We start from the raw sequence: 24,894 nt of genomic DNA on the forward strand, positions 1-24,894 counted from the left end.
CCTCCTCTCTCACAAGTCCAGACTCTTGGGTGGTCATGCCAACCTGCCTTCGGCCAAGCAAGCAGGGGTGGAGCTCTGACCGCCTGTGGCCCAGGGAGAAAGGAGCAGCCCGCCGCCCAGGCAGCTGTGGGCCCAGCCTTTCTCCGCTCTCCATGAAGCGCATTCACTCTGCTTGCCTTGGGCCCAGGCCTTGTGGTCACAGGGTTCAACTGTGTCCTCCGAGAAAGGGCGGGAGAGCAGCTCCCTCCTCCCAGCCGCGCCTCAGTTCTGGTCTCCGGGGTTTCCTCTCCCTGCTCCCCCAGGCTGGGCCTGTTGATGGGAGCCTCTGGAGTGAGCCACCGGAGGCCTGGCCCGGAGCTCGCCCTCACGCCCCTGTGCTGCTTGCCTGCCTCCTCCCTCCAGGGTGAGGTCCTGCTGGGCCCTTGCCTGAGCCAGGATGCTCCTGGTCACCCTCCCGTCTGTGTCTGCCCACCCCGCCCAGGGGAGGGGCGGCTTCGCCTGTCCTGCGCTCGCCTGGCCCGCTCACTGCAGCATCTCTAGAGACCCACGCATTGCCCACCCTTGGAACTTTTTCTGCCTCCCTCCTGTTCCTTTTGGTTTTGTGGGGAGAAGGGATGCCGCAGGGGGCCAGGCCAGCATTTGGGGTCCACAAGGAGACGTTGGATAATGTGCCTGTTTTTTAACTCAACAAAAAAGCCTACCTCCAGAATCCCCTTTTCGTTCTCCCTGGACCTGGGCATTCGGCTTCCTGCCCTTCACTGGCTTGGGAGCCTCAGCCTCCTGCCTGGCTCCTGGCTCCAGGTCACAGGGCACCCTAGGCGCCCCTCACCCTTGCACGCTCGCTCGCAGCCGGTGAGTCTTCGCGCCCTGACTCCTTGGCTTTCTGCTTAGGGCGTTGACGTTGAGTAGGAGGGGACGGTCCGTGTCGGGCTGCCCTGGAACGGCCTTCCTCTGCTCTGGGCAGGCCCGACTCACTGTCGCTTCGGAGTTGTGTCTTCTCCCCCCTTTCTTTAGTCCTGTGTTCTAAACATTAGTAAAAATAAACATTTTACACAGAGCCTTCTGGATGGTTTATGTCCTCTCTTCTGGTCAAGAAGGCCATCATTGCATCTAAAACATTCTTTAGGACAGTATTTTTTCTTAACATCTGAAATATAGATTTACCCACCCAATAGAACTTTTGTTGAATCTTAAATGTAAAGCAGATAAGATATTGGTTATTTTGTTAGTTTTAATTTGCTATGTAATTTCAAGTTTATAACAATTATTATAAAGAACAATGAAGCTCTTTTGATCAATACAGAATCTGGGTTAAAGTCCACTTTGGCATCCTATTTATTTCTATGTTTTGGTTGATCTGGGGGGAATTTTGTTGAACTCGGATAGAAGTGATGATAGTTCATCTTGCAATGTCCGATACTTAAAATGGATTCAAAAGCTTGATTATTATCTACATATAAAAAATGACATAGCAAACCAATGGTGTCACCACAGGGCACAGGTTGGCTTTTGCTCAAGAACGTGGGCAGCCTGGGTCAGTGAGAGGCCCTTGGTCAGCGGTCTCAGCCTTGCTTGTCCAGCATAGCTTTAGCCTCCTGCAATGCTGTGGGCACGGCTGGCTGCGGTACAGCCCCGCAGCCTTTCCCAGGATGTTTACCACGCGCACGGAATGAATCCCTTGAGCCACTGAACATTCTGATGCTGTGTAGTGGGTCTTGTTACCTATTCCACTCATTGTGTTTTGAAGTTCTTCATTTTGTGTGGTCTTGAGCATCAGACCCAGGGCCATGCACCTGCTAGGCAAACAAGGCCTTTGTACTACTGAGGTAAACCCTTAGCCCTTACTTTTTTTGTTTTAAAGAAAGATTTCAATGAACCATTTTTGGGCCCTCTGAATCTGCTCAGTTGTTTTCTGGAATATCCCTAAAGTCATTGTTGGCTGTTGGAAGGCTGAGCGCAGCCCGTCCTCTTACCTTTACACTAAGTAGGGCAGGAGTTGAGAGAGTGAGGCCAAGACTGGTAGCTAAGGGCCAGAAAAATGGGAAAATGAGAACATTGGAACAGGCCTCCGAAGTTGTGGGAAGGGGCTGTGGGAGATGGAAGTTGGAGGGATGGACAGCGTCAGCGGGTAAGATACAGAGTGGGAAAGCTGGGGCTGCAGGTTAGTGTCTACATTTGTTCAGGACAAGATTCGCAAGGAAAGGAGTGATACTAAATCTTGAGCTTAGGAACTTGAATCTTGTCACGAGGTACCTAAACTAGTACAAATTAGTCCTTTCCCTAAATCCGAACTGGTCACAGGCAATTGGTGCCCAGTAGTCGGACTTTTAGACTTAAGGCCAGCGCTGTCCATGGTAACTAGCTTTTGTGTAGCTTAAAGCTTGCAACCATTTTCTCCATCATTTGCCCAAAACGACTCCTTGAGGGCCTTTAGCCCTGTTTGGTAGGCGAAGGAGCCAGGGTCACGGCCTCTAGGCGTTGGGCACACCCTCGAGCGCTCAGGTCCTAGGGTTGGCGGGCAGGGGGCCGGCGGCGCCTGGGGAATCCCGCCGGGTCCTGGCCCCGCCCCCTGGCCCATCACGCTAGAATCCCCGCCCCCAGTGGGCCGACGAACCGCCACTTCCGCGACGTCCAATGAGACCCGGCCGGGGGCGGGCCGGGGCGCCGCTGAGGGCCAATCTGGCTGGGGCGGGGCGGGGCCGCGGCGGGTGGGCGCGCGAGCGCTGCAGCGCGGGCTTCCCGGCCCCGAGAGGGCCTGCCGTGCACGCGCGCCCTCCCGCCCGCGCAGCCTCGGCCGCTGGCCCTCGGGTCGGGGCGCGGGGCCTGGCCCTGCTCTGCATTCGCGGTCCGCACGGGGCTCGGGAGCCCGCCAGGGGCAGGGGCGGGAGCCGCGGGACGCGCGCCTGAGGTGGGTGCGGAGCGGGAGGCCGGGCCGGCGGGTCGGCGCCTGGGTCCGCCCCGCTGACCCGCGCGGGTGGAGGTGGGAGAGGCCGGCCGGGGCGCAGAGCCGGCCGCTGGTTCGCCGGGTCCCGGGCGCCCGGCCCTGCTCCCTGCCCCCCCAGGCCACCGTCCTCCCGCGGGGACACCCGCCCTCCCGCCGCCAGAAGCGCCTCACCCTCGCCCTTTGTCGCCTGCACCTGCGCGCTCGCCGGCCGCCCTCCCCCCCTCAGGCCCTAGCTCCCTCCTGGTCCTCGCTCCTGCGCCACATTAGACTCATCCGTCCCCCATAACGAGCCTTCCCCTTTGTCGTCTGTACACCTGCCCCCCTCAACTCTGTACACTCACTCCACCCCCCAACATCATCCAGACCCAGCCCAGGCCATCATCCCACCTCCCTCCCAGGAGCCTCCCCTGGAAGCCCCATTGTCCCCCACACCTGCCACTGAGTCCCAGGCCCTCTCAGTCCGTACTCCTTTGTTGTCTCTGCAGCTGTCCCCAGGACTATTCATCCTTCTCCCCCAGAGAGGCCAAACCCTTCCAGACTCCTCTCTCCCTCTGACCAGAGATGCCTGCTCCAGCTCTGTTCTGGCGCTCACCCGCATGGCGCCCAGCCCATCCTCACTCAGCCTGGCCACTTCCCCTCCTCTCTCAGTTCATCACCGGTCCCCAGCCTTCTGCTGGTCTGTCGCCCTGTCCTCACCTCTCCAGCCTTCCTCCCTGAGCTCTCTCTCCTCTCCCCACAGGAGCTCCGGAGGAGCCATGGAGCTGAGTAGCAAGAAGAAGCTGCACGCGCTGTCCCTGGCTGAGAAGATCCAGGTGCTGGAGCTCCTAGATGAGTCCAAGATGTCCCAGTCAGAGGTGGCCCGGCGCTTCCAAGTCTCCCAGCCCCAGATCTCACGCATCTGCAAGAACAAGGAGAAGCTGCTGGCCGACTGGTGCAGCGGCACCGCCAACCGAGAGCGCAAACGCAAACGCGAGTCCAAGTACAGCGGCATCGACGAGGCCCTGCTCTGCTGGTACCACATTGCCCGGGCCAAGGCCTGGGACGTGACGGGACCCATGCTGCTCCACAAGGCCAAGGAACTGGCAGATATCATGGGCCAGGATTTTGTGCCCAGCATTGGCTGGCTGGTCCGCTGGAAACGCCGCAACAATGTAGGCTTCGGGGCTCGCCATGTCCTCGCCCCTCCGTTTCCCCCCGAACCACCTCCTCCAGGGCTCACGTCCCAGGCCCAGCCACCTCTTTCCCTTAAAGACTTCTCCCCAGAAGATGTTTTTGGCTGTGCGGAAGTGCCCCTGCTGTATCGGGCAGTGCCTGGCAGAGCGGCCACATGTGATCGGGTGCAGGTACTGCTGTGTGCCAACAGCAGGGGCACTGAAAAGCGGCGGATATTGGTGGGTGGGGTCCAGGCTGCCCCGAGATGCTTCTTTGGGGTCAACAGTGAAGCACTGCCTGCCTCCTACCACCCTGACCCAGGCATCCCTTGGTCAGAGTGGCTGGCACAGTTTGACCGGGACATGGAGCAGCAGGGCCGACAGGTAGCCTTGCTGCTGGCTGCTGGAGTCGTGGAGGAGTTGGCAGGCCCGCCTGGGCTGCACCACGTGAGGCTCTTGCCTCTGTCCGCCTCCAGCACCACGCCCCCCCTGCCCAGCCCCGTGGTCTGGGCCTTTAAGGCCCATTACCGGCACCGTCTGCTGGGAAAGCTGGCCGCCGTCCAGATCCAGAGGGGCAGTACCTCACTGGCTGCGGCTGGGGCGGGCATCACGGTGCTGGACGCTCTGCACATGGCGGCGGCGGCCTGGGCCAAGGTGCCTCCTCAGCTCGTCCTGAGCAGCTTCATTCAGGAAGGGCTGGCTCCCGGCAAGACGCCCCCACCCTGGGACAAATCCTCTGTGATGCCGCCAGTCCCCCGTGGGCTGAGCCAGGAGGAGTTCTACCGCTTCGTGGACCTGGAGGGTGAGGAGCCGCGGCCTGGGGTGTGCAAGGAGGAGACGGATGCTGAAGATGAAGAGGGAGGTGGGGAGGACGGCTTCCAGCCTCTGCCCGCCAGAGCCGACGCCCTGCGGGCCCTGGGCACCTTGAGGAGGTGGTTTGAGTGTAACGGCGCCTCTCCCGAGCTCTTTGAAAAATTCTACGAGTGCGAGGCAGAGGTGGAGCGGCTCTGCTGCCTGTGAGGTGCCCAGCGGCCGCTGAGCATCTGCTGTTTCCCATGGAAACGCCTCTCCAGAAGGCAGGTCACCTTTTCCCATGGAAATACAGCATGTGGAAGGTGGAGAAGGTAGAATCGAGACCCCCAAGTCTAAGCGCGGCATGCAGTTGCCAAGCCCCTGAGAAGTGGCTCTAAAGATGGGGCCTGGAAAGTAGGAGGCTGGGATATGCTGCTTTTAAACCCTGGGTGAAGGAAGGTTTTGAGAACCTTGGGAGAGAATTTGTTTAGAGAGGCTGGGGCTTGGGAAGGTAGGACTGGGCTTTATAGACAATGACCCCAACCCTTGAACTCCATGTTAAAAATAGTCTGCTTCTGGAAATAAAGTTGTGGATTTTTTTGTTGTTTTTCTAGAAAAGAGGCCAGGGTGTGACTTTCATGGGAGAAGGGTGAAATCTTTCCACTCAGATTTGAGAAATTGACTGCTCCCAGGTTATGGTGGCACAGGCCTATAATCCCAGCAACTCAGGAGGCTGAGCAGGAAGGATTGGAAGTTCTAGGTCAGCCTGGACAACTCAGACAACATAAATAAAAAGGACTAGGGGCTGGGTATAGTGGCGCACACCTGTAATCCTAGTACTTGGGAGCCTGAGACAGGAGGATCACAAGTTTGAGATAGGCCTCAGCAATTTGGCAACACCCTCAGCAACTTAGCAAGAGGCCTATTTAAAAAAAAAAAAAAATGGGGGAAGCCGGGCATGGTGGTGCACACTTGTAATCCCAGCATTTGGAAGGCAGGAGGATCACGGTTTGCGGTCAGCCTCAGCTACTACTTTGTGAGGCTCTTTGCAAGTCAGTGAGACCCTGTTTCAAAATAAAGAATAAAAAAATAGGGCTGGGGTGTAGCTTGGAGGTAGAATGCCACTGGGTTCCATCCCCAGTACCGCAAAAAAAAAAGGGGGGGGGGGAGCCAGGCACAGTGGCATACCTTTGTAATCCCAGTACTTGGAGGCTAAGACACGAGGATTGCAGAGTCTCAGCCAGCCTCAGCAATTTAGTGAGGCCCTCTACAGCTTATTGAGACCCTGTTTCAAAATAAAACATAAAAATAGGGAGTACCTCAGAGGTAGAACACCCCTAGATCCAATTCCCAACACACACACACACACACACACACACACACACACACACACACACACACAGAGGACTGGAGATTTAGCAAATGGTAGAGCACCCTAAATTCAACCCCCAGTATTCCTGTATCAAAAGGAAAATCAATTCCTGACACTCGCTTTAGCGCAGCTCTCTGTAGGGCTCCTCCTTCCAAAGTTCTCGCTGCCAGGACTCAGGATGGCCACTCTTCTTGGGCCACCCTGGCGCGATCCGGGGCTTCAGGACAAAGATCTCAGGCTTGGTCCCTGACATTCTGCAGCTCGGATAACTTTGCTCTCTTGGTCTCCAATTGAGTGTGTTTGGGGCAGGGATGGGAGGCAGGCCGGGGAAACAGAAAGGAGACAGACCTTGGAATGGTTATTCATTCATTGAATTTTTCCCCCCCTCAGAACTAGGGGTTAAACCCAGGAACATTCTACCTCTGAGCCACATCCCCATCCCGATTTTTTATTCTTTATTTTGAAACACTGAGTTGCAAAGGGCCTCACTAAGTAGCTGAGGCTGGCCTTGAACCACGATCCTCCTGTCTCAGCTTCCCAAATGCTGGGATGCCAAGCCTGGGCCACCACGCCCAGCTTTGTGGCTCTTTCTTGTCTAATCCAAGTCTATCTACTTCACACCTGACTGGCTGTAGCTCTGGCGCTGGGGCCTGATCTCCTGTTCTTTCCAGTATCCTGGGAACATCTAGCCTGAGGCCACTCTGGTTCTTCAGCTGAAAGGTGCAAATTTAGCACAGCACAAGAGGAAACGAGAGCTAAGATTTATTATTTACAGACCTTGGCTGGGAGGGCGCAGTGAGTGGGGAGGGTAGTTCTCTGTCCAGAGGTTTCTGAAGACAGAAATGAAAAGTTAGGCTTAAAGCAGGCATGTGGCTCCGGTCTTAATCCCAGAATTTAGGAGGCTGAGATAGGAGGATCGCAGGTTTGAGGTCAACCTTGGCAACTAAGCGACATAAGGTTCCAAGATAAAAAATAAAAAGGAAGCCGGGTGTGGTGGCGCACGCTTGTAATCCCCACGCTTGTGAGGCTGAGACAGGAGGATCGCACAGGTTCAAAGCCAGCGTCAGCTACTTAGTGAGGCTCTCAGCAACTTAGTGAGACCCTGTTTCCAAATAAAATATATATTAAAAAAATAGGTCTGGGAGTATAGCCCGGAGGTAGAAAGCCTCTGGGTTCTACCCCCAGTACCACCAAAAAAATAAAAAATAAAAAGGAAACCGGGCATAGTGGTGCAGGACTGTAATCGTAGTACTTGGGAGGCTAAGACAGGAGGATTGGAGGTTTGCAACCAGCCTCAGATATTTAGTGAGGCCCTCGACAACTTAGTGAGACCCTGTTTCAAAATGAAGAATAAAGCCAGGCGTGGTGGCGCACGCTTGTAATCCCAGCATTCCGGAGGCTGAGACTGGAGGATCGCGGTTCATGGACAGCCTCAGCTACTTAATGAGGCCCTCTGTAACTCAGTTAAACCCTGTTTCAAAATAAAGAATAAAAGATAGGGCAGGGTGTGTAGCTCGGAGGTCAAATGCCCCTGAGTTCCATCCCCAGACCCGCAAAACAAAAACAAAAACAAAAATGAAGAATAAAAAATCAGGGATGTAGCTTGGAGGTAGAATGCCCCTGGGTTTCATCCCTGGTACCACAATAAAATAAAAATAAAAATAAAAATGAAGCCAGGCGTGGTGGCGCACGCTTGTAATCCCTGCGCTTGGGAGGCGGAGACAGGAGGATCGCGCAGGTTCGAAGCCAGCCGTGCTGGCGTAAGAGACCCTGTTTAAAAAAAAAAAATAGGTCTGGGAGTGTAGCCCGGAGGTAGAAGGGCTTCCAGGAACCCCAGTACCACCAAAAAATAAATAAATAAATAAATAAATAAATAAATATAAATAAAAATAAATAAAAATAAAAATGAACCAAGTGTGGTAGCGCACACCTGTAATCCCAGTACCTAGGAAGCTGAGGTAGGAAAATCACAGTTTTGAAGATAGCCTTAGCAAGTAATGAGACTCTCAGTAATTGAATAAGACCCCATTTCAAAACAAAAACATACAGCTGGGCATGATAGCGCGCATTCGGGAGGCTGAGACAGGAGGATCGCGGTTCGCGGCCAGCCTCAGCTACTTAGGCCCTCTGCAACTCAGTGAGACCCAGTTTCAAAATAAAAAATAAAAAATAGGGTTGGGTTTGTAGCCTGAAGGTAGAATGCCCTTGGGCTCCACCCCCAGTACCGCAAAAAAATAAATAAAATAAAATAGGAGTAGGGATGTCGTTCAGAGGTGGAAGTCCCCTGGATTCAGTCCCCAGTACCAAAAACAGAAAAGAAGCCAGTCATGGTGGCACTCATTTGTAATCTTAGTACTTGGGAGGCTGAGACAGGAGGGTCACAGGTTCGAGGGGAGTCTCAGCAAGTAGTGAGACTGATCACCGGAGCAAGAAAAATAAAATAGGGCTGTGGGTGTAGCCCGTAGGCAGATGCCTATGGGTTCAATCCTCAGTGCCACACACACAAAAATATAAAAACAGTGTGGAGTTAGGCACAGAGAGAAGGGGAGGCGATAGCATTATATAGAAGGAAGTGGGGGCAGGTAGCTTTTGTTTTTTGCAGTACTGGGGATGGAACCCAGGGGGCCATTCTACCTCCGAGCTGCACCCCCAGCCCTATTTTTTATTCTTTACTTTGAAACCAGGTCTCACTGAATTGCAAAGTAGCTGAGGCTGTCTGTGAACCACCAGTCTCCTGTCTCAGCCTCCGAAGTGCTGGGATTACAAGCGTGGGCCACCACGCCTGACTCTACAAATACATATATATATATTTTGAATATTTAAAGAAGTTTATTTAAAAGATAGAAATACAGAAAATAGAAATTCAGAAAATAGTTACAGCCCCATGCCAAAATGGCATGAGGGGGGAGGGTGGCCCAAGGCAACTCACCACTCCCCCTATATATATATATATTTTTTTTTTAACAAATATTTTAAAGCTGGGGCTAGATGTGCACCTGTAATTTTACTTATTTATTTGTTTGTTTATTTTTTGTGGCACTGGGGATGGAACCCACGGGCCTTTTACCTCCAGGCTATACCCCCAGACCTATTTTATACTTTATTTGTTTTTTGTGGGTTTTTTTTTTTTTTTTGCGGGTCTGGGGATGGAACCCAGGGGCATTTGACCTCCGAGCTACACCCCCTGCCCTATTTTTTATTCTTTATTTTGAAACCGGGTCTCACTGAGTTGCAGAGGGCCTCACTAAGTAGCTGAGGCTGTCTGTGAACCGCGATCCTCCTGTCTCAGCCTCCCGAATGCTGGGATTACAAGCGTGCGCCATCTCGCCTGGCTCCACTTTTCAATTAGGTGATTTGGGGTTTGTTTTTTGCTATTGCACTGTGTAAGGAAATTACTTTTTTTGTGTGGTAGTGGGGTTTCTGGAAGCCCTTCTACCTCCGGGCTAACCTCCCAGAGCTTTAACATATATATATATATATATATATATATATATATATATATATATATATATATATTTTTTTTTTTTTTTTTTTTTTAAACAGGATCTCTTAAGCCAGCGAGGCTGACTACGAACCTGCATGATCCTCCTGTCTCTGCCTCCCAAGCGCGGGGATTTTTTATCGGTTGGACAACTTCTGGAACACCTGAAGTTTGTGATTTATGGTAATCACCCTTAGAAAATGTTGTAGTTAGCCGGGCATGGTGCACATGCTTGTAATCTCAGTATTTAGGAGGCTAAGACAGGAGGATCTCAGGTTCAAGGCCAGCCTCAGCCACTGATTGAGGCCTTCAGCCACTTAATTCCTGTTTTATTTTATTATTATTATTATTATTATTATTATTATTATTATTATTATTATTATTTGCGGGTCCGGGGATGAAATCCAGGGGCATTCAACCTCCAAGCTACATCTTCTGCCCTATTTTTTATTCTTTATATTGAAATCGGGTCTCACTGAGTTGCAGAGGGCCTCACTAAGTAGCTGAGGCTGTCCGCGAACCGCGATCCTCCGGTCTCAGTCTCCCGAATGCTGGGATTACAAGGGTGCGCCACCACACCCAGCTAGTTCCTGTTTTTTATTTTATTTTATTTTATTTTATTTTATTTATTTATTTATTTTTGCGGGTCTGGGGATGGAACCCAGGGGCATTTGATCTCCGAGCTACACCCCCTGCCCTATTTTTTATTCTTTATTTTGAAACTGGGTCTCACTGAGTTGCAGAGGGCCTCACTAAGTAGCTGAGGCTGTCCGCGAACCACGATCCTCTGGTCTCAGCCTCCCAAATGCTGGGTTTACAAGCGTGCGCCACCACGCCCGGCTCTAGTTCCTGGTTTTTTGTTTTTTGTGGGGTTTTTTTTGGTGGTACTGGGGGTGGAACCCAGAAGCTTTTCTACCTCCAGGCTATATTCCCAGACCTATTTTTATACTTTATTTTGAAACAGGGTCTCACTAAGTTGCTGAGAGCTTCACTAAGTAGCTGAGGCTGGCTTCGAACCTGTGCAATCCTCCTGTCTCAGCCTCCCAAGCACTGGGATTACAAGCGTGCGCCACCACGCCCGGCTCTAGTTCCTGTTTTAAAATACAAACATAGCCAGGCATGGTAGCCCATGCTTGTAATCCCCGCGCTTGAGAGGTGGAGACAGGAGGATCATGCAGGTTCGAAGCCAGCCACGCTGGCTTAAGAGACCCTGTTCCAAATTTTTAAAAAATGTAAAAATAGGTCTGGGAGTGTAGCCTGGAGGTAGAAGGGTTCTATCCCCAGTACCACCAATAAATAAATAAATAATAAAATACAAAAATAGAGCTAGACATGGTGTCACATGCCTGTAATCCCAATACTTGGGATCAGACAGGAGGATCATAGATTCATGACCTGCCTCAGCTACTTAGTGAGGTACTACTCTGCAACTTAGACTGTTTCAAAATGAATAAAATGGGGTTGGGGGTGTGGATGGGAGGTAGACTGCCCCTGGGTTCAATCCCCAGCAACACACACACACACACACACACACACACACACACACACTCCTGGCGGTGTAGCCCAATTCCAAGTACCCAAAGGAGAAACAAAAAAACTTTGTAGTTACTCCTTTCAAGCACAAGGGGGTGCAACTAACATGCACTTGTGCTTTTTTGTGTGTGTGGTACTAGGGGTGGAACCCAGGGGCTTTCTACCTCTGGGCTATACTCCCAGACCCATTTTATATTTTATTTGGAAACAGGGTCTCACTAAGTTGCTGAGAGCCTCACTAAGTAGCTGAGGCTGGCTTTGAACCTGTGTGATCCTCCTGTCTCAGCTTCCCATGCGCGGGGATTACAAGCGTGCGCCACCACGCCCGGCTGCTAAATAAGTTTTTTAAGGGACCTGGCTATGAAGGGTATTAATGAAAGCAGGAAGAAGGTTCTTAGTTCTCAGGGGACCAGACCTTATTATTAACTTTTTTCCACCACAGGGAGAGAGGCCGGTTTCTCTTTAGATTCTCTGCTGGTGAGTGGAGGTTTTCTGATCGCCCAGCCTTCCAGGAGTCAGCCCCCCACCACTAGAGGACCGCAGTCTAGTCCTCCGTCCGACAGCTCTGCTGGCTGCCCAAGGTGGAGGAGTCAGTGCCCCACACATCCTGGCACACTGCCATTCCTTGTTTGCTAAGGACAACGTTCTTTACTTCCTTCTCGCTCAATTAACAAGAGTTTTTGTTTGTTCTGTTTTGTTTCAGACGATGAGGATTAGGCCCAGGGGTACTCTACCACTGAGCTACATCTCCAGCTATTTTATTTATTTACTTATTTGAGACCCGGTCTCACTACACTGCCCAGGATGGCCTTGAACTTGCAACCCTCCTGACTCAGCCTCCTAAGTAGCTTGTATCGTGGGTGTGCACCACCACACTTGGCCTTGTTTACCTTTTTCTTTTCTTTTTTTTTTTTTGTGGTACTGGGGATTGAACCCTAGGGAATTTTACCTCTGAGCTACACCCCCAACCCCATTTCTTTCTTTTTTTTTTCTTTTTTTGGTGCTGGGGATGGAACTCAGGGGCTTTCTACTTCCGGGTTACACTCCCAGGCCTATTTTTTTTAATAATTAGTTTGGAAACAGGGTCTCACTAAGTTGCTGAGAACCTAAGTAGCTGAGGCTGGCTTTGTTAACCTGGGTTATCCTCCAGTCTCAGCCTCCCAAGTACTGGGATTACAAATGTGCGCTGCCATGCCCAGTGTAAGAGCTGCAGATAATTTTTTTTTTTTTTTCCGGTACTAGAGTTGGAAGCCAGAGCCATTCTACCTTCAGGCTACACCCCCAGCCCTGTTTTTTATTCTTTTATTTTGAAACAGGGGTTCACTGAGTTGCAAAGGGCCTCACTAAATAGTAGCTGAGGCTGTCCTCGAACTGCGAACTTCCTGTCTCAGCCTCCCAAATGCTGGGATTACAAGTGTGTACCACCATGCCTGGCTTTTTTATTTTTAAATTAAATTTAATTAATTAGTTTATTTACTTTTGCAGTACTGGGGATGGAACCCAGGGGCATTCTACATCCGAGCTACACCACCAGCCCTATTTTTTATTCTTTTTTTTTTTTTTTTTTTTTTTGTGGTACTGGGGTTCCTGGAAACCCTTCTACCTCTGGGCTACACTCCCAGACAACTATTTTTTATATTTATTTGGAAACAGGGTCTCTTAAGCCAGCAAAGCTGGCTTTGAACCTACGTGATCCTCCTTTCTCTGCCTCCCAAGTGTGGGGATTACAAGCGTTCACCACCACGCCCAGTTTATCCTTTATTTTGAAACTGGGTCTCACTGAGTTGCAGAGGGCCTCACTAAGTAGCTGAGGCTATTCATAAACCACGATCTTCCGGTCTCACCTTCCGAATGCTGGGATTACAAGCGTGCGCCACCACATCTGGCTTCTTTTTTATTTTGAAACAAGTTATTGCTAAATTGCTAAGGCTGGCCTCAAACCAAGTGATCCTCCTGTCTCAGCCGCCAAGTACTGGGATTATAAGCACGTGTCACCTCGCCCAGTTTATTATTTTTGTTTGTTTGAAATAGTTTCTCACTAAGCTTCAAAGAGCCTCATTAAATTATGGAGGCTGGCCATGAACCTGCAATCCTCCTGTCTCAGCCTCCCAACTACTGAGATTACAAGTATGCCCACCAGCCCGGCTCCAGCTAGAGTGTTGATGACACGCAAAACCAAGCAGGGCCTCTGCTCCATGGAGCCAGACTAGAAGAGACAGAATATAATCAAGGAGTCACACAAAGGAGAGTGTGAAATTACAGACTCTCTCGGGGCGGCCCACACCGCAGTACCTGGGAGCTTAGTGAAATGCAGTCTCAGACCTTCCCTGAGCCAACTCAATCAGAAACTCAGGGTCAGACTCAGCAATCTGTACTTTAACAAGCCTTCCAGGTGATTCTTTTTTTTTTTTTTTTGGTGGTACTGGGGTTCCTGGAAGCCCTTCTACCTCCGGGCTACACTCCCAGATCTATTTTATATTTTTGAAACAGGGTCTCTTACGCCAGCACGGCTGGCTTCGAACCTGCGCGATCCTCCTGTCTCCGCCTCCCAAGCGCGGGGATGACAAGCGTGTGCCACCACGCCCGGCCCTTCCACACTAACATAAGCCAAAGAAATCCACCTACATGGGTTACTGAAAAAAGTCTCCCTAAACCGGGTGTGGTGGCGCACGCCTGGAATCCCCGCCCTTGGGAGGCTGAGACAAGAGGATCTCACGGGTTCGAAGCCAGCCTCAGCTACTTAGTGAGGCTCTTAGCAACTTAGTGAGAACCTGTTTCCAAATAAAATAGAAAATAGGTCTGGGAGTGTAGCCCGGAGGTAGAAAAGCCCCTGGGTTCCACCCCCAGTACCACCAAAAAAAAAAAAAAAAAATTGGCATTGTCAATATGATTTACATTATGATGTGACTATAATGCACCGATGAAAGCATAAAAAAAATAATAAATTGGGCTGGGAATGTTGCTTGGGGGCAGAATATCCCTGGGTTCAATTCCCAGTACCAAAGAAAAGAAGGAGGAAGAGCAGGTGGAGGAGGAGGGGGAGGAGGACAGCAGCAAGGGGAGAGAAAGAGGAAGAATAAGGGTGGATGGGGAGGCGATGGGAGGAAGAGGAAGAACCACAAGGTTAACAGGAGTTAGGGATTCTGTGGCGGGAGCCCTGCAGCAGGGCGGGGCTGGGGCACGCAGGCTGGGGGAGCCAAGGATCCATGCCAGGGACCGTGGGCAGGGTGTCCTGGTGCCTGCAAGGGACTGGGGACACCAGTGAAGTCACACCCACAGACTGCATCCTCTGGGCCCCGCTGTTTAGCGAGTTGGATGGACAAGAGCCAGTCACCGCTGGGAAAATAAGGCTGCTAAATTGGGCGTGGTGGCGCACACTTGTAATTCCAGCATTTGGGAAGCTGAGACGGGAGGATCGCGGCCGGTTCGCAGACAGCCTCAGGAGCTTAGTGAGGCCCTCTGCAACTCAGTGAGACCTGTTTTAAAATAAAGAATAAAAAAATAGGGCAGGGGTGTAGCTTGGAGTTAGAATGCCCCTGGGCTCCGTCCCCAGTACCACACACACAAAGGCTGCTGTTTGGCAAAGGGCCTGCAGGCGCCGTTGGAACATGCTTGCGCTGGTCCTAGGTACCCGCTCTGCGCACTGAGCCCCAGGCACCAGCTTCCTCTGTCCCTCAAAGCAGGTTCTCCAAAGATGCCCTAGTTCCTGGGAATTTCTGCTCTCTAAATGAGTTCCTAAAAGGAATGGCGACCTTGGCCCGGGTGTGGAGCTCGGTGGTAGAGCACTTGTTTTGCTTGTGCAGGACTGGCCTTGAACCTTATTTATTTATTTATTTTGGGGGTACTGGGGATGGAACCTATGGGCTTTCTACCTCCGGGTGACACCCTCAACCGTATATTTTATTCTTTATTTTGAAACAGGGTCTCACTGAGTTGCAAAAGGCCTCACTAAGTAGTAGCTGAGGCTGTCCGTGAACCGCGATTTTCCAATCTCAGCCTCCCGAATGCTGGGATTAAAAGCGTGTGCCACCACGCCCGGCTTTAGTTTTTAATTCTTACTTAGCAATTGAGGTGGGTAACTGCCAAGGGGTGGGATGACAAGGCAGACGCAGCCAGCTTCTGCACCCCTCTCCTGGAGATGACCCAGAGGGGTCAGGACAAGCGAAGAGACAGGTGTGCGAGGACTGAGGGAGCAGGCGAGGTGGCAGGGACAGGGAATTGCCACTTCATTAGGTGAATGTTTATTGAACACATCTGCTCGGGCATCCGCTAGCCCCAGAGGAGAGGCTGTAACACAGTCAGCAGCTGCGCAGCCGAGGGCTGGGGTGCAGGGGAACCCCGAAATGGGGGGATGAGGAGGTGCACCTGCCTGGGCAGGAGTCTGCGCTGCTCCTGAAGGTAATGGGGACACCTGAATCCATGGGACAGGTGGGAGAAGAGACCGGACCCCAGGGCATGGGTGGTGTGGAGGTGGCCAGGGTCTCTGAGTGCTCCAGAGAGGACCCCGGCCGGCTCCTCTTTGCCTAGGGCTCTCTGGTTCCGGGAAATAAAGGGATGAAGGTGAGCGGTGCTGGGGGGCCGGGACCTTGGTGCCCTGCTCAGGTGTCCCATGGCCTAGGGGGTCAGAGCCTCAGGATTTTTTTTTTAATTTTTATTTTTTGGGGTGGGGATTGAACCCAGGGACATACTACCTCTGAGCTACACCCCCAGCCCTTTTTATTTATTTTATTTATGTATTCATTTTATTTTTAAGCAGAGTCTTGCCAGTTTGCCGAGAGCCTAAGTCACCGAGGCTGGACTCGGGCCTGGCTCCCGCCCCGGGACCGCACTGGCACTGAGCTCGGCGCTCAGGCCCAGGCGTGCAGGAGGTGCTCGTAGCTGAGGAAGGTGACCGCATTGACCGGGAAGGCGCGGGCGCTGTTGATGGCCAGTCCGCGGAAGAAGACCCGCGGGCCCTCGCGCCGCAGGCTGCTCGCCGCGCAGTCCAGCAGTCCACGGTAGGCCGGCCGCCGCGGCCCGTCCATCTGCATCCGCGACTTGAGCACGTCCAGCGGCGTGGCCGCCACCCACGAGGCGATGCCCGCGAGGCCCCCGGCCACCAGCACGGTGCCCGAGCCTGGCGGGAGCAGCGGGGTCGGGGTCGGGGTCAGGATCAGGGTTGGGGTCAGGGTCAGGGTCGGGGCCGGGGTCAGGGTCAGGTCGGGTCGGGGTCAGGGTCAGGGTCAGGATCGGGGTCAGGGCCGGGGCCGGGTCAGGGCCGGGGTCAGGGTCAGGGTAGGGCTGGGGTCAGGGTCGGGGTCAGGATCAGGGTCAGGGCGGGGTCAGGGTCGGGGTCAAGGTCGGGGTCAGGGCCAGGGTCAGGGTTGGGGTCAAGGTCGGGGTCAGGGTCAGGATCGGGGTCAGGGTCAGGGCCGGGGTCAGGGCCGGGGTCAAGGTCGGGGTCAGGGTCAGGATCGGGGTCAGGGTCAGGATCAGGGTCAGGGTCGGGGTCAAGGTCGGGGTCAGGGTCAGGATCGGGGTCAGGGTCGGGGTCAAGGTCAGGGTCAGGGTCAGGATCGGGGTCAGGGTCAGGATCGGGGTCAGGGTCGGGGTCAAGGTCGGGGTCAGGGTCAGGATCGGGGTCAGGGTCAGGATCGGGGTCAGGGCCGGGGTCAAGGTCGGGGTCGGGGTCAGGGCCTGGGTCAGGGTCAGGGTCGGGTCGGGGTCACGGCGGCCGCCCCCCAGCCCACTCACCCGGGCTCTGGCCTGGCGGCGTGCCGCGGCGGCACAGCCCCTCGTAGGTGACGAAGTAGAGGCCCAGCGTGGGGGTGTCCCGCAGCACCAGGCTCCAGGCCCCCCGGAACAGCCCCCGCGGGCCCTCCTCGCGGACGATGGTGGCCGCGCAGTGCACCGGCCCGCGGTACCGCGGCGGGGGGCTCCCGGGCTGCCCCCGCGGCTCCGTCTGGTTCTGTAGGCGGACTTTGATGAGGTCGAAAGGGGCCAGGATGTAGGACTGTGGGGAGAGAGCGGGCGGCTGGGGGCCGGCTGGGGGCCTCCTCCGGGTCAGCCCTGCCCTCCTCGGACATGGGGCGGGGGCGGGTCTCCAGCCTCCCAACCCACAGCCCAGGGAAGAACTGACCCTTAGCCGGCGTGGTGGCGCAGGCCTGTAATCTCCCTACTCGGGAGGTGGAGATAGAAGGTCACAGGTTCAAGGCCAACCTTCCCGACGCTGTTTTGAAATACAACATGAAAAATAAAAGGGGTTGGGGTGCAGCTTGGAGGTACACTGGCCCTGGGTTCCATCCCTGGTACCAAAACAAAACCTAGTTCCATCTCCAGTGACAACCCAGCCTCGGCTTGGTTCCCAGTCTCTCCTTAGCTTCAACAGTCTGTCATTTCTTTTTTTCTTCTTCTTTTTTTTGTGTTACTGGGGATGGAACCCAGGGACAGTCTACCTCTGAGCTTCACACCCAGCTCTATTTTTTTATTCTGTTTATTTATTTATTTATTTATTTATTTATTTATTTATTTTTGCGGTACTGAGGATGGAACCCAGGGGCATTCTACCTCCAAGCTACACCCCCTGACCTATATTTTACTCTTTTTTTTTTTTTTTATGGGTCTGGGGATGGAGCCCAGGGGCATTCTACCTCCGAGCTTTATTCTTTATTTTAAAAGAATTTTGAAACCAGGGTCTCAACTAACAGAGGGCCTCACTAAGAAGTTGAGGCTGTCCACGAACCGTGATCCTCCTGTCTCGACCTCCCAAATGCTGGAATTGCAAGAGTGTGCTACCATGACCGGCTTCTTCTTTATTGTTTTGAACAGGGTCTCCCTAAGTTGCAGAGGGCCTCATTAAGTAGCTGAGGCTGTCCGGGAAACGTGATCCTCCTGTCTCAGCCTCCCGAATGCTGGAATTACAAGCATACGCCACCAAGCCCGGCTTTATTCTATATTTTAAAACGGGGTCTCACTGCCGGGCGTGGTGGCGCACGCTTGTAATCCCCGCGCTTGGGAGGCGGAGACAGGAGGATCGCGCAGGTTCAAAGCCAGCCGCATGCTGGCTTAGGAGACCCTGTTTCTAAATAAAAATATAAAAATAGGTCTGGGAGTGTAGCCCAGAGGTAGAAGGGCTTCCAGGAACCCCAGTACCACCAAAAAAAAAATAATAAAAAAAAAATAAAATAAAACAGGGTCTCACTAAGTTGCAGAGGACCTCACTAAGTAGTTAAGGCTGGCTGTGAACCTGTGATCCTCCCGTGTCAGCCTCCCAAGTACTGGGATTATAAACCAGTGCTACCACGCCCAGCTCAACAGTTTATCTTGACATAGTTGCATCCCAGACTCAGACCCTCCCTTTTCCTCAGCACCCACCTTCACCCAGGCCCAGTCCCACTGCTACCCCCTAAATCCATGTCTTCTTTGCCCAAGACAATGGTCAGAGTTGGAACAGTGGTCAGGAGCTGTCACCCAGTGTCCTGGACTCAAGGAATCTCTAGGGCTTGGTGAGTGACGGAGAAGCTGGGCCTGTCACTAGAACAAGGCCGATAGTGACCTGCTGTAGCCCGGGGGTCCGTTCTGTGTGTGTGTGCGCACACACACGCGCATGTTTGGTGCTGAGGATTGACCCAGGGGCGTTCTACCTCCAAGCTATGCTCCCAGCATGATTTTATTGGAAACAGGGCCTCACTGGGTTGCTGAGAGCCTCACTATATTGCTGAGGCTGGCTTTGAACCTGCGATCCTCCTGTCTCAGCCTCTCAAGCGCGGGGATTACAGGCGTTCAGCACCACGCCCGGCACTCTTCCTCATCTTTGTGAGATGCAGGTCCCAGGTCTTAGGAAATACATAGGTGTGTGCCCTGCCCAAGAAGGACCAGAAGAAAAGCCGGGATTCCTGGGGTCGTGTTAATCATTAATCCCCTTCAGCAGCAGCCTGACTTTGTCCTTTGATCTCGCTCCCTGCCCTGTGAAATGTGTCAAGGGTATGGGGCAGGTGCCCACTAGGAGGTGGCCTGGGCACCCAGCTGGGGCATGGGATGGAGCCAGGCACCTGCCCCTCTGCCTCTTTATTCTCAGAGATTCTATTGAGTTCAGGTTCCCACTGGGACCTGGAGGCCAATTTTGCCTCCACTCCACACCTCAAAAGCCCAGGCACTCTGGCTGAGACCAAAGCTCCAGACCAAATGAAATGATGGCATGGAGTGACCTAAGGATTAATGTCCTGGGCCTCTAGCAGGGAGATGTGGGCCTGGGGCTTTGGGTGAGGCTCAGGGATCATGGCCCCAGGCGCGGCTGGCAAGGCTGGGCAGGTGGGACCAGCTCGGCTCTGCCAGGGCTGTGGTCCTTCAGGGTCAGCGGTCCTGGGAGTGACCTTCCCACAGCTCTAAGGCTGGCAGGTCCTTCTGGAGATGGACAGGCCCTGGCAACCAGGGAGTGGGCACTTGGCTGCTTCTCTGTGATGTCTGCCCTGCCCCCCAATGCTTATTTTATTTTGTTGTGGTACTGGAGGTTGAACCCAGGGGCATTCTACCTCCGAGCTACACCCCCTGCCCTATTTTATTCTTTTTTTTTTTTTTTTTTTTTTGGTGGAACCCAGGGGCCTTCTACCTCTGGGCTACAGTCCCAGACCTATTTTCTATTTTTTTTTTTTTAATCTGGAAAAAAGGTCTCTTAAACCAGCTGAGGCTGGCTTTGAACCTGCACGATCCTCCTGTCTCAGCCTGCCACATGTGTGGGGGAGGATTATAAGGGTGTGCCACCACGCCAGGCTTTTATTCTTTATTTTGAAAGAGGGTTTCACTAAATTGTGAGGGCCTCACTAAGTAGCTGAGGCTGGCTGTGAACCATGATCCTCCTGTCTCAGCTTCCTGAATGCTGGGATTACAAGCATGCGCCACCATGCCTGGCTTTATTTTTATTTTGAAGCAGGTTCTTGTTAAGTTGCTGAGGCGGACCTCAAATCTGTGATCCTTCTGTCTCGGCCTCCCAAATGCTGGGATTACAGGCATTGCCACCTCCTCGGCTTGCACCCCAACTCTTTCGGCCATCTTCCTCCTCTGTTCCCATAACTCTTACCCCCAGGCCTGCGGACTGGCAGCCACCATGCAGCAGGCCAGGCCACCAGGAGCAAGCAGCACCTCAGGTGCTTTTCTGGGACGCCCACCTATCCCCAGCTGCGGGTCGCCCGAGGGCGCAGGGTGGGCACACACCCCTCTGGTCATCGCTCGCCACCTGTGTGCGTGCTTGGCGCTGCTCTCACCTGCAGGACGCCCCCGGTGCAGCCCGCTATGAAGACGTGCGTGTAGCTGGGTGGCTGGGCCCGCCGCTGCTGGTGGGATGTCGCCGTGAGTACCAGCAGCGTGTTGCTGTAGACCCCGAACAGGACGGAGTTGACCACGGCTATGCTGGCGATGGGGAAACTCATTCCCTTAAAAAAGCCCAGGAGCTGCAGGGAGACACGGAGTCGCTAGGGAAGGCAGCACGGGCCTCCTGGGCCGTGTCCAGCCCCAGCAAAGCCTCCTCTGGCTGGATGCCACTTCCCGCCCTGTCCAGGAGGTGGCGGAGGTGGGGAGGCCTTGAGTGCTAAGCTCCCATCCAGGGCCCACACTTGAGCCTTCCCTCCTCAAGGAGAAGAAAGCTGGTACTGCCTGCCCCAGACCCCTCTCGCCCTCAGAAGTGGCCACCCACCGACTCATGGCGGTAAGTCTTGACCATGCAGTCCACGATGCCCCGGTACGTGTTCTGGGTCTGCAGCCGCACCTGCAAGGAGAGGATAGGGTGGCTGGGGTGGGCGGGAGGCCAGGGCTGCCTTCCTCCCCCGGCTCAGTGATCAGCGGGCAGGCCTGACCTCGGGGCACCCGGCATCTGGTTCAGGTGACAGTCCACTCATCCGGTGGCTCCTGGAGACTCACCTTTACAGTGTCAAAGGGATGTCCCAGGACCAGGCCCAGCGCTCCTGTGGCGACAAGAAGGTGCTTTGAGTGAGCCCCCTGGCAGGCCCAGGAAGCAAGTCTGTGCAAGAGGAAAGAGAGGTTCAGGCCTGGCCTGACAGCACACATGTATAATGCCAGTACTTGGAAGGCGGAGACAGGAGGATTGCAGGTTCAAGGCAGCCTCAGCAACCAAGCAAGACCCTTGGCAACTTGGTAAGACCCTGTTTCAAAATACAAATAAAACTAAATAAATAAATAGGGCTGGAGGCATAGCTTGGAGGTAGAATACCCTTGACTTCAGCCAGGTGTGGTAGCACACGCTTGAAATTCCAGTACTTGGCAGGCTGAGACAGGAGGATTGCAGGTTCAAGGACAGCCTCAGAAAATAGTCAGACTCTCATCAACCTAGTGAGACCCTGTTTCAAAATAAAAATAGGAGCCGGGCGTGGTGGCGCACGCTTGTAATCCCAGCATTTGGGAGACTGAGACAGAAGGATCTGAGTTTTTGGACAGCCTCAGCTACTCAGTGAGGCCCTTTGCAACTCAGTGAGACCCTGTTTCAAAATATAGAATAAAAAGTAGGACTGGGGGTGTAGCTCGGAGGTAGAATGCCTCTGGGTTCCATCCCCAGTACCACAAAATAAATAAATAAATAAATAAATAATAAAAATAGGGCTGGAGGCGGCGCTCAGAGGTAGAACACCCCTGGGTTCAATCCCCAGTGCCACACACAAAAAAGAATCCCCCCTGCCGGGCATGGTGGCTCACGCTTGTAATTCCCGAGCTTGGGAGGCAGAGACAGGAGGATCGCGCAGGTTCGAAGCCAGCCATGCTGGCTTAAGAGACCCTGTTTCCAAATAAAAAGTATAAAAATAGGTCTGGGAGTGTAGCCCGGAGGTAGGAGGGTTTCTAGGAACCCCAGTACCACCACACACACAAAAAAAAGAATACCCCTGTGTTCCATCTCCAGTACTGAAAAAATATACATAAGTAAATAAAGGGATTGAGGCTGGAAGTAGGAGGCCCGGCCTTCTCAGACACCTGCTATCTTCCTTCCTGCCAGATTCCAAAGAGACCGCAGCTGCTCTTGCCCCACCTGACCCTGCCAGGCGCGCACTGAGCCAGACTGAGACCCTGGGCCCGCTGAGGACGCGCACGCAGGGGGAAGAGCCAGCTGCAGGCGCAGCCCCACAGCGACCGTGACTTCCTTCATGGCACAGCGCGGGGGCCTCGCCGGGAGCGGGCCCTGGTCTCCAGTGCAGAGCGAGAAGGCCCTTCCGGGAATCCTGCGGGTGCCCACTCCCCACTTCCAGCCTCGCCCTCCAGAGTAGAGGCCACTTCTGGAGGCCGCGGGAGGCTGACTCGGAATGTCTCTCTGTTTCTCCTAAGAGTAAATTCACCCAGAAGTGGGGCTGGGCACGCACGACAGGCCTCAGGGCCCCAGAGTGCCCGGCAGGTAAGGCAGAGGCCCAAAGGGAAGAGGGGCAGCGGGTGAGGTCAAGGGCAAACTTCCTCTGGACCCTGCGCACTGGGCCTGCAAGCGGCACTCGCAGCACAGGGTGCTGCTTGGTCCCCTGGCCAGGCGGGCGGGGGAGGGACGGTGTGGCCTTGGGATGCAGAAGCGCCCCTCAGCCTGTCCCTTCCTCCCCTCTCCTCCCTGCGGCTACTCCCAGGAGGCTCTGGGAACAGCTGGCTCTGGGACTTCCAGGGAATCAGGACTTTGGCCTCAGCTCCTCCTCGGTCACCCACCTTCCCCAGGAAGTAACCCACCCATGGGGCGATGTGACAGAAGGCAGAAAAATGTCTCACCAGAGATCCAGCCAGCCATAAACTCCTCCACGGACATGGTCTGGGCTCGGGGCAGGCACTGGCGCTCCACGGAGGAGGGAATTAAAAGCGTAACTCCCTTCCCTGCCCTGGACCAGGCAGATAACGGCCCACTAATGTTTAACCTCGGCTGGAGGGTGAGAAGTGGCCCGGTGCCCGGATCTCAGGCAGCCAGGAGGGGGAGTGAGCCAAGCTCCATGGTTGAGATGCGGAGCCGGAGCCGGGGCTCTTCTGGAGCCGGGGGAGGGACGGCTGGCCTGGTCTCCCTCCTGGGCAGACTTGCCCTGCGGCCCGGGATGGCGGCTGGGGACCAGCTGGCCAGACCCCTCCAGGGCTGCCTGGGTCAGGAGAGACTGCCTGCCCACGGTCCCGCACAGACTCCTGTTCACTGGCACCTGGCACAGGCCTCCGCTTACCAGGCAGTGAGGCCGCGGCCACCAGGGGGCAGGCGCAGCCCGCAGGAGCCAGCAGCAGCCACGGGATCCTCCTGGACCCGACCCGGAAAAGGAGCTGACCCCCCAAAGTGACTCACCAGGCCCTGCAGCCTGCCCACTCTCTCCAGAGTTGCTTAAGGCTCCACCGTAAGTCAGAAAAGCGGCCGAGGCCTCCTGTTCCTAAGGGAAAGAGGGCTATGGAGATCTTGGCTCTGCCTGCAAGCGGCTCGGAATCAAAACCCGTTTTGCTTTCTGTCTGCCTGTCTGTCTGTCTGTCTGTCTCTCTCCCTCTCTCCCCTTCCTGAATGGGCTGGTGTGTCCAAGAGGGCCCTCCTTAGAGTCAGCACCTAGATATTGGACTTTCTAGCCTCTGAACTGTGAGAGCCAAATTTCCTTTCCCCTTGAATTGAGACCAAATCCTTCCCAGGCTCTGCGATCCCTCACGGCCCCACCCATTCTCTGGTGACCTCACGTCCGGGCACCGGGCGCGGCCTCCCTGCTCTTCTCCAGACAGCCTCCCAGTCTTTGTACTGACTGTCCCCTCTTCCTGGCCACAGCCTCCCCGGCTTCCTTCAGGCTGGGCTAAGAATCTCCTCCGCTGCAGGCCTCCCCAAGCATCCCCTGCGACGTCGATGCCCATCCTGGCTCTTCCTCTCCTTCCTCCCATTGCGCTTCCTACCGGTGTGGGATACAGCTAACTGGTTGTCGAGGCAAACGAGGATCTCTGGCCATTTTGTCCACTGTGTCTCAAAGGCCTAGAGCAGTGTGTGCACAGGGTAGGCTCTCTAAATCTCAGCTGAGCCGGTCCTGGTGATGGACATCCGTAATCCCAGTCCTTGGAGGCTGAGATGGGAGGATTGCAGGTTTGGGGCCAGCTTTAGCAAACCATCGAGGCTCACAGCAACTTACACTGTTTGTTTGTTTTTTTTGTGTGTGTGTGTGTATGTGGGTCTGGGGGTAGAACCCAGGGGCATTAGACCTCCGAGCTACATCCCCTGCCCTATTTTTTATTCTTTTTTTTGGTGGTACTGGGGGGTGGAACCCAGAGGCTTTCTACCTCCGGGCTATACTCCCAGACCTTTTTTTCTATTTTATTTGGAAACAGGGTCTCACTAAGTTGCTGAGAGCCTCGCTAAGTAGCTGAGGCGGCTTCAAACCTGTGCATCCTCCTGTCTCAGCCTCCCAAGCGCGGGGATTCCAAGCATGCGCCACCACGCCCGGCTTTTTATTCTTTATTTTGAAACCGGGTCTCACTGAGTTGCAAAGGGCCTCACTAAATAGCTGAGGCTGTCCGCGATCCGTGATCCTTTGGTCTCAGCCTTCCGACTGCTGGGATTACAGGTGAGTGCCACTGTGCCTGGCTAGTGAGACTGTTTTAAAATGAACAAAAAGCCGGGCGTGGTGGCGCATGCTTGTAATCCCCGCGCTTGGGAGGCTGAGACAGGAGG

The 24,894-nt window shown here is 54.1% G+C and overlaps 2 protein-coding genes across 2 annotated transcripts; one reads left to right on the forward strand and one right to left on the reverse strand.

Moving 5' to 3' along the window:
* Positions 1-3,699: 3,699 nt before the first annotated feature.
* TIGD3 (tigger transposable element derived 3) lies at positions 3,700-5,115 on the forward strand (the record flags this gene model as incomplete). The annotated part of the gene is made up of 1 exon (XM_080717080.1): positions 3,700-5,115. One exon carries the CDS (start codon positions 3,700-3,702, stop codon positions 5,113-5,115), a length of 1,416 nt encoding a protein of 471 aa, XP_080573206.1.
* An 11,005-nt stretch (positions 5,116-16,120) lies between these two features.
* Positions 16,121-23,031, reverse strand: SLC25A45 (solute carrier family 25 member 45; the record flags this gene model as incomplete). Its single annotated transcript, XM_080692719.1, has 6 exons — positions 16,121-16,389; positions 17,007-17,265; positions 20,513-20,698; positions 20,941-21,012; positions 21,165-21,208; positions 22,995-23,031. 6 exons carry the CDS (start codon positions 23,029-23,031, stop codon positions 16,121-16,123), a joined length of 867 nt encoding a protein of 288 aa, XP_080548845.1.
* Between the last annotated feature and the right edge of the window lie 1,863 nt (positions 23,032-24,894).

This window comes from Muscardinus avellanarius (genome assembly GCF_963383645.1).
Source record: "Muscardinus avellanarius genome assembly, chromosome: 1".
In the NCBI taxonomy this organism is placed as follows: Eukaryota; Metazoa; Chordata; class Mammalia; order Rodentia; family Gliridae; genus Muscardinus; species Muscardinus avellanarius.